This window comes from Daktulosphaira vitifoliae, unplaced genomic scaffold, assembly GCF_025091365.1.
Source record: "Daktulosphaira vitifoliae isolate Bord-2020 unplaced genomic scaffold, ASM2509136v1 Scaffold_3, whole genome shotgun sequence".
Classification (NCBI taxonomy): domain Eukaryota; kingdom Metazoa; phylum Arthropoda; class Insecta; order Hemiptera; family Phylloxeridae; genus Daktulosphaira; species Daktulosphaira vitifoliae.
Genome location: NW_026099574.1, coordinates 4,237,906 through 4,247,310, shown reverse-complemented (window position 1 = coordinate 4,247,310; position 9,405 = coordinate 4,237,906). Strand labels below are relative to the sequence as shown.

The following is a 9,405-nucleotide window of genomic DNA, read 5'->3' as shown; positions in this document are numbered from 1 at the left end:
GGTCATACATATATAGAGCACTAAATTGAAAATTACATAACTATTTGGCGACAAATTTATTGATTATTTAATTAATTTTATAAATAAATTTTATAATTTTGATAGACAGATACTTGAAAAAATGAAGAAGTCAATCGACACAAGAGTAGGAGCGATAAATTCAAATATTCAGATGAACAAAATATAGTGTCAATAATGTATAATACAATAAATATATTGCAGTAGAAAACGTGACTTCGTACCAAACAATCTGACAACGTTGCTTCGATAGGTTTGTATAATTATAAAGGACAGTGCGTTTAAATCGTACTTTAAGCTGTTCTCGTGGAAAGGATGGTGTCTTCTCTTTATACACCCCCAACGCCTTGAGGCGTTGTGATCTAATTCCTCAGTAGTTGCTGCTGGCGTTGTTGTTGCAGTTTTCGTGACTAGAGTGGTTGAGGTTAGAGGGGTTATCTCCCTGACGTCCATTCCGGGACGTCGTTAGGAACCATACCAAACGTATCGGCCTGATCCATACGGCCTTTCCAGTCGAAGTGGAAACAGCAACAAAGTTTCAGAGTACCTCCATATATGGGGCTCGGGCAGATTTGACAAAGATTTAGTTTGGTCTATGACTTGTACGCTTTAATACATAAGCGCAATTAGAATAAAATTGTTGAGGCTAAACATATTTCCTACCTTAAAATATATTTTCATGTTATTATATAAATGATTTTCTACATTTTTATTTACTAAAAACTAATAACTATAGGGGGATTAAGGACCTCGCTAACTCTCTTTCTAGTTGCGTCTATGTTTAAATATAACTTTTTACATTAAAAAATATTTATATTAAAAGGCGGGAAATTATTCAGTGTTTACAGCGGCACACTAGTCAAATGCCGACACTAACCTTATTACATTACAACGTAATACATAATGTCTTATTTGTCTAGGCGTAAATACGGCTCCGTTGATAATGTTAATTTTTGTGTAATAATAATACAATTTACGCCAATAAGAGAATAATATTAGTATATTTTAATATTTATTTTTATTAAATACTAAAATAATTGTAGTACACTATCGAATATAAAAATATTGGTGTTTATTTAAAAAGCGGAAAATAAAATAGTGTGTTCTTTGAAATAAATGTGTAATAAAATTTTATAAGATAGATTCTAGATTTCATTGTAGAAATAAAAGATTTTTTAAATTTTAAATGAGCTTTTATTTTGCTCATTAAATAATCAGTTTATTCAGTCTTATATATTATTTTATAATATGTGTTCATTTTAAAACAAAGGTTAATTTAAAGACAAAATTGTTTTCTATTATCATTTGATAATATATTTTCGGAGTGCGCACCTGAATTTTAATATCCGATTATTATAATTTATTTTGTCAATCAGTATTTTCCTTATCAATGTTTATCAGTGTATTAAAAGTGCCACAAAAAAACAATTTTTCTCATAAATATTAGTCTTTAAAATACTATTCTCGGGGTATTTTCTGAAGTAATGCGGTTCTGAAAAATTTGACCCATTTTAAATGACGATCTCTTAAATATTATTCCTAATAGATATTGTTCTATGATAGACTATTTTTGTAATTCCGCAAGTTATAGTGTTATCTTAATTTTTATTGGCGATTAAACTTATTAAAGAATGAAAAATTGTTGAATCTCATTATTTTGTGCATTTATATCAAAATAATTGATAAATTTGATTATATTTACGATTGCAAGTGTATAACCTATTCTGTGATTTTCTGATAATTAAGTTATAACTTTTATTTTATTTACAAATTTCATGATGAAATATATGTCAACTATTGAAAATTATACTTCTTAAGATTTTTTTACAGTAATGATGAGAAGTGTTTATTTACTTTTCTTCATTTTTACATTAAGAACTGTTTTATGTAAGTATTCATTATATTTTTCATTCTAGATCATACAAAATTAGAAGTGTTGGTTTTTTCAGCTTCAATTCACAAGAATCTCAGATATTTTGAAACGTTGCATGTTTCTGAATTTTCCCATAATATTGTAAAGCGTGGAACAACTGATAGTCCCCATCCATTGAATAAAATTAAAGAAGTATCTTTTACCACATTAGGAAAGTAAGAGAATAACAAAATGATAAAAACAGTAATCTTTCTATACAAATTTTTTTTTATTATTCACAGAGATTTTAGATTAATTTTATCACCAAAAAAGGGTTTACTTCATCACCAATTTGAAGCTATAACAGTTGATGCAGAAGGTGTTGAAACTCCAGTTGCAGTGGGTATGTTTAAAACATATTGTTAATCAAAATTTTATTTTAAACTAACATTATTTTATGTTTTTTTACATTATCTTTTTTATAATCAAATAAAAAATTTTCCTTAGACCATGAAAACTTTTATGATGGTCGTGTTTTTGGGGAGACTACTTCATATGCTAATGTACATTTAGATGATGGTGTGATGACTGCTATTATTGATATACCAGGAGAAACCTATCACATTGAAGTAATATTTATTTTACCTAATATATTTCTAAATATATCTTTCATTAAATTTTCATCATTTAGCCATCTTGGAGACATTTGCCTGATAAAGATAATAAAACAATGGTCACATACAAAGCATCAGATATCCGTTTAAGTTGGGAACATTCAGGTCAAAAACAACATAAACCTTGTGCTTATGTAAAAGAAGATGCAGGTTAGTTTGAATTCTATATCTATAAAATCTATATATTTTTTTGTATCAAATTTTTACTGATATTAAAAATTATTGATTGTTATTCACTACATACATTTTTAAGGTAGGAATTACAAAAAGTTAATAATTATTCAATATTAGGGAAGTCTAGGGGAAGGATTAGAATTTAATAGTCCTTATATGCACATAGAAAGGGTTTTAGAAACTTATCCTTGTTAAGTCAAAATTTTATTTGTATTAACAGTACAGGATGATAAATTTATTTTGATCGTAATTAATTAATTAATTTTAAGTGTGCATTTTAAATTCTATTTAAGACTATTTATATTATAAAAAATTATATGTTATAGAAGTAGAAACTGTAGATGACGATGATGATCAAAAAAATAGCCTGCATTCTATTTCTAGAACTAAGCGTGATACTGACTCATATGATTACATGGTAACTCCAACAAGAACCCGATGTCCTTTATTGTTAGTTGCAGATTATAGATTTTTTAGAGAAATGGGAGGAGGTGATACAAAAACAACAATTAATTACTTAGTAAGTCTCAATATTTTTTTACTTACTATAAAATTATAATTTGTTTAAGTCAAAAAATAAATTAAAATAAATATTACACCTTCTAACTGAATTTTTTAGATAAGTTTAATTGATCGTGTGCATAAAATATACAATGATACTTTGTGGTTGGAAAGACAAGAATCTGATGGATTTAGAGGTATGGGTTTCGTTATAAAAAAAATTACTGTACACAGTGATCCAACCAAAGTACGCAGTTCAGAAGATCATTACAATATGGTTAGAGAAAAGTGGGATGTGCGGTCTTTACTTGAGGTATAATTTTTACTCTATTGTTTGAAAAACAATTTAATTTGTTATTATTTTTTAAAAAATTGATATTATTTATCATGATAAATTTTACACGAATAAAAAATTAGTTTAATAAGGTGATTATTTTTTTTCTTTTGTATTTAGTAATATGTTTGAATATCCTTCAAATATAATTTTGATGAAGGTCTGATATTTATATATTGTTTCTGGAAAAACTATTCAATTATGTTTAAGTTTCAGTACTGATAAAATAAATTATTTTCTATATTACATAACCTTTATTTAAGTAAAATTATTATTTTGTTATACTCATGGAAGGTTAATAATTAAAATGAACAAATGTATTCTATTTATATGGATTAGGAATTTTCAAAGGCAAAAGACATATCAAATTATTGTTTAGCTCACTTGTTTACTCATCAAGCTTTCAAATCAAAACAGTCATCAGTTTTGGGCCTTGCATATATAGCCTCTCCGAGAAGTTATGCATATGGTGGCATATGTAGTCCTGGTGAATACTGCATACTATTATAGTATTGGTTGATATTTATAATAAATTAAGTACACAAACATTTCTACATAAAAAATAAATTAATGCTTTGGGATATTAATAACTAAAAAACTTAATGTCTTATATTTTTTTAAATGTATTTTTAAAACGTTCACAATTTTCTATAATGGTTATAATAGTGATATGATAAACTGTTAACTAAATTGTATCCCTAACTTAATCTTTATTAATTTATTTAATAATATATTAATGATAATATATTTATAATATATTGATATATATTGATAATATATTTATGATAATAATTTAATAATATATTATGATTTATTAATATATTCAAAAAAATTAGTTACAGCTTAGGCTTCAATTAAATTTTTTTAGCTTAGAAGCTATTGGTTTTATTCTAACGTGTTTTAATACACAATTACTTTGCTCCTATTGAACTGATTTTGCTCAACAAAAAACCACATAGCGTATCAAATTAAAGCTATTAGTATAATTTAAAAAAATTCCCCTTAGACTTCTCATTAAACATTTACTTTACCGACAATATACTTTTTTTGAAAATCCAATAATTTATTAAGGTATTATAGGAGCTTGAAAATCAAATTAAAATTTTTTTATATGCAATTTTTGACAATGCTCCAAAAAAACTTACCTTATTTAAACTTACCATCAAATTAAAGTTAATTTTCTTTAAGTACATTAATATCTTTTGTATTAATGCAATGTAATTTAATATTATAAAATAAAAATTATCCAAAAACTGGATTTCTAAGAGTTATTATACATTAAATATAAAAATCATACAACTTTTGGTAAAAATGACTGAAATGTTTTTTGCATAATAACGGAACATCTAAATTGTTCAATTCTAAATCATATTCTAGTTTATTTATACACTATATGATTAAAAAAAGAAATATGTTCCAACAACTTGTCTTCTATTAGTAATTGGCCACTAAAGTCCAAAATCTTGTAAGTTTTAGTGGATATTTAATATTTTTCTAATTTGTTTCAAATATGCATAGAATCATTTTTGATAACTGTCAGATATCAATCAATACTAATCTAATATTTATCTCAACTTTACTTAGCTGAATCCTTAATGTCTTTTTCTTTTTCCTCGCCTTAATCCCAACTACTTGAGGTCGGTTACCCTTATCCTATACTTTCACTTCACACGATCTCCCACATCATCTACGCACATATCAGCTATATCGTATTAAATATCATCCCTTCATTTCTTTATTGTTCTTCCTATACCTCTTTTTCCTTGAACATTCATTTCTATATCTGTTCTAACAGCTTCAGATTCTTGTCTCCTTATAACATAACCAAACCATCTAAGTCTATTTTCTCTCATCTTATCTACGATTGACGCTACACCTATACTCCTTATATATCCATTCCTTATCTTATCTACTATAGTTCCACTCATTCATTTAAGCATTCTCATCTCTGCTACACTCATTCTTTGCTCTACTCTTTTGTCAACTCCCCAACACTTTGAACCATACATCATAGCTGGTCTCATTATAGTCATATAGAACTTACCTTTCAGCCTCATTAAAATTATTTTATCACATAACACACCAGATACTAAGTCAAAAAACTGAACCGGTTCTTTATTATTTTTGTTTCTCTTCTTATTCTTTTGTCTTTTACATTTTCCCAATTCTTCATATTACGACTCATAAGCTTTATACCTATATAAATTCCACACTTTTGTATATCTCCTTTGCCTTTAAATGTCAGTACCACAATACTATTCTTCTTATCTTTTGGCATTTCCCCTTCTAATAAGATTAAAAAGATTCTTCAACCATCTTATGCCAACACCGCCTAATATTATCCATACTTCTCTATAGAAGTATATAGAAGTCTATAGGTACTTCATCTGGTTCTGATGCTTTATTTTTTTTCATTGATGTCACCTTCCTAACCTTCCTACCTCTTTCTCACTAATTAAATCTACCAGTACCTCGTTCCATGAGATCCTCTAATGTCTCTTTTGGATACTCCACATTCAGTAATTTTTCAATATACTCTTTTCATCTTTTTTTTTTTACATCATCATCACTCGATTGCATCCTCTTATCAACACTTTTTATACACCTTACATAGTGATAATTTTTAGACCTTTTTTCTCTTACTTTTGTAAGTCTATTGAGTTCTTTTTCTTCTTCCTTTGTTCCTAGCTTATCATACTTCTTAAACTTTGCTTTATTTACTGCACACTTGGCTTCTTTGCATAAGCATTTTTACTCTATCCAATCTTCTCTCCAGCAGGAAGCTAGATCCCTAATGCACTTTACTTTTTATAGTTTGATTTTAAATTTGGATTATTTTATGATACATTTAAGAGTTAATTTAAAATATAGTTTTTCATATCATAGAAGAAAAATTTAATTCTGAAATACATTTTGTATTAATTTGGTATGTTTCTAATAAATGCTAACAAATACTAATACTAACAAATGAGTCATTCTTTTGCATAAGAATGCATGTTAAATTTTTTTTTTTTGAACTTTGCTTTTACCTATATTGTTATGAACTAATTTGTAAAAAGTATAAAGCATAATAACAAAACACATTTTTTTGTAACTAGACAACTCTAATAAAAAGACACTAAATGATTTGATAGCAAACTAATTTAAGATAATATGTTTCATAAGACTAATTGTGTTTAACTCTTTAAAACTAGTTAACTTTATAAAGTTTTAGTTATCAACTTATACTTTTATGTTTTTGTACTACTTTTTATATACTTATAAGTAATTTAAGAATCAAGTTTTAAATTGATTAATTTTAATTTTTGAAAAAAAATGAATATATTAATGCATTTTAAGTATTTAAATTCAAGTGGGTTCATTCTCATTCTTAATTTGTCTATTTTATAATCTTATCCATTAAGAAATGTAATTATAAAAAAAATAAGCTAATGATATTTTATGATTTGGTAATGGTGAATTTTATAACTATCTATTAACTATATGCACTTTGCTTGTTATGATGTATTTGCATGTTAATAATAAAAAATTTTCCTATTTATAAATGGTTTTGGTGATAACAGGTTTTTAGCAGAGAATATAGTCACAAAGACTTTTGCTTAGCTCATTTGTTTACTGACTTAAAATTTGAAGGCGGTATCTTAGGGCTTGCTTATGTTGGGTCACCTAGACGTAATTCTGTTGGTGGAATTTGTACACCAGGTGATGGAAAATTAATATAAATTAAAAGTTCTAAACAAGACAAATTTTGTAAAATATATGTAATTTTACAGAATATTTCAAAAACGGTTATACGTTATATTTAAACTCTGGTCTTAGTTCAAGTCGTAACCATTATGGCCAACGTGTTATCACGAGAGAAGCAGACTTAGTTACTGCTCATGAATTTGGTCATAATTGGGGTTCAGAACATGATCCTGACATCACTGAATGCAGTCCAACTGCAAGTCAAGGTGGATCCTTTCTTATGTATACATATAGTGTTAGTGGATATGATATCAATAATAAGGTAAAAAATTTATGATAAAAATGGACCAAAATAAATCTTATGTTTAAACATAAAATATATTTATTCTTGTAGCGCTTTTCTCCATGTAGCTTAAGATCTATTAGAAAAGTATTACAAGCAAAATCTGCTCGTTGTTTTTCTGAGCCAGAAGAATCATTTTGTGGAAATTTAAGAGTTGAAGGTAATGAAGAGTGTGATGCTGGATTGTTGGGTACTGAGGATAATGATAATTGTTGTGATAAAAATTGTAAACTAAGAAGAGCTCAAGGTGCTCGTTGCAGGTAAATTATGGCTTGTAAAAAACTTTGAGCATTTATTAATTAAAACATTTTTTTAGTGATAAAAATTCACCTTGTTGTCAAAATTGTCAATTCATGGCATCTGGAGTGAAATGTCGAGAGGGTCAATTTGCTACATGTGAACAAGAGTCACGCTGCACAGGTACTGGAGCTGAATGTCCTAAGAGTCCACCTATGGCTGATGGCACAGGTTGTTTAGAAAGAGGTCAATGTCGTTCAGGAAAATGTATTCCATTTTGTGAAACACAAGGGCTTCAAAGTTGCATGTGTGATACAAGTAAGCAAATTATAAATGTATAATTTTAATAGTATTTTACATAAATTATTAATTATTGTTATATCAAAAATGATTTTTATAGTATTGGAATCTTGTAAACGATGCTGTCGTATCAATTTGAATGCTACATGTTATCCTGTAGATCCTCTTGATGATTTACCTGATGGAACACCTTGTATTCAAGGATTTTGTAATAAGGTATTATTATTTCTTGATTACTAGTGTTTTAATCAAATTTAAAATTTAATTTTAATTTTGTTCTTTCCAATTTGATATTACATGTTTAATTAATATAATAAGTTAATGAGTTGAAATGATTCTTAGAACAAAACTTAATTTTTCCTAAAAAATAATTATTAAATATAAAAAATTCTAAAAAATATTATTTACATAAAATTTATATTTATTCGATATTTTTAAGGATTCTTTATATTCCATATCAATTCACTATTATGTATGTTACAGCTCATTCTTTTATTCATTTCTGAATACTTGAAATTAACTTGTTATGTAGTAAATCTGTAAAAAAAATTGCAGAGTATAATTTTTAACTAGCTATCAATGTATGGATTAAAATTTGTATAATTTTTAGGGTTTGTGTGAAAAAACTATTCAAGATGTTGTTGAAAGATTTTGGGATATTATCGAAGAAATAAATGTCAATAAAATGTTACGATTTTTTAAAGATAACATTGTTGGGACTGTAATATTAGTAACTGGTTTAATTTGGGTCCCAGCTTCTTGTATAATTAATTGGTTAGATCACAAACGTGTTAAAGAAGCTCGTGACAAAAGGAAATGGGAAAATCAAAACAATTTTGTTCAAATGTCGAACGATGCTAAACCAAAAAAAATAATTTATATCAAAGTACCTGCGAATCGTAATGGAAATATCAAAGATGATCAAAATATGTAATATATTGTTAACTTCATATAAAGTTAAATTATTTATTGATTCATTTAATATTTTATGTTTAATTATATAAAACTATTATCTTAAAAATCAAATTTAGTTTGTAATTAAACTGAAGTGATTAATTTATAAATTTTGAAAATTCTAGTCATGTTTATGTGCTATATTTACATTATACATTCTATACATTTAAATTTTTTTTCATTCTATAAAAATATAAAATTTCAAAAAAAAAAAATTAATATTGGTAAAGTATTATTGTTATTATATATTAACGTAATAATTATATATTTTTTATTTTTTACATTTATTCTCATTATCTAGATATTTTTAATTTTAATTAATTTTTATTCT

The 9,405-nt window shown here is 26.2% G+C and overlaps 1 protein-coding gene across 2 annotated transcripts; it reads left to right on the top strand.

The window, feature by feature from the left end:
• The first annotated feature begins 1,356 nt into the window (after window positions 1-1,356).
• LOC126902802 (ADAM 17-like protease) lies at window positions 1,357-9,242 on the top strand. Of its 2 annotated transcripts, none has more exons than XM_050680409.1 (13): window positions 1,357-1,905; window positions 1,968-2,106; window positions 2,173-2,273; window positions 2,378-2,499; window positions 2,562-2,694; window positions 3,045-3,238; window positions 3,338-3,532; window positions 7,117-7,255; window positions 7,327-7,562; window positions 7,635-7,843; window positions 7,900-8,138; window positions 8,221-8,336; window positions 8,731-9,242. In XM_050680409.1, exons 1-13 carry the CDS (start codon window positions 1,851-1,853, stop codon window positions 9,052-9,054), a joined length of 2,202 nt encoding a protein of 733 aa, XP_050536366.1. In that variant the 5' UTR covers window positions 1,357-1,850; the 3' UTR covers window positions 9,055-9,242. The 2 variants fall into 2 exon arrangements, with proteins under 2 accessions (XP_050536366.1, XP_050536365.1); XM_050680408.1 differs by lacking the exon at window positions 7,117-7,255 and adding an exon at window positions 3,893-4,040.
• Window positions 9,243-9,405: the final 163 nt, after the last annotated feature.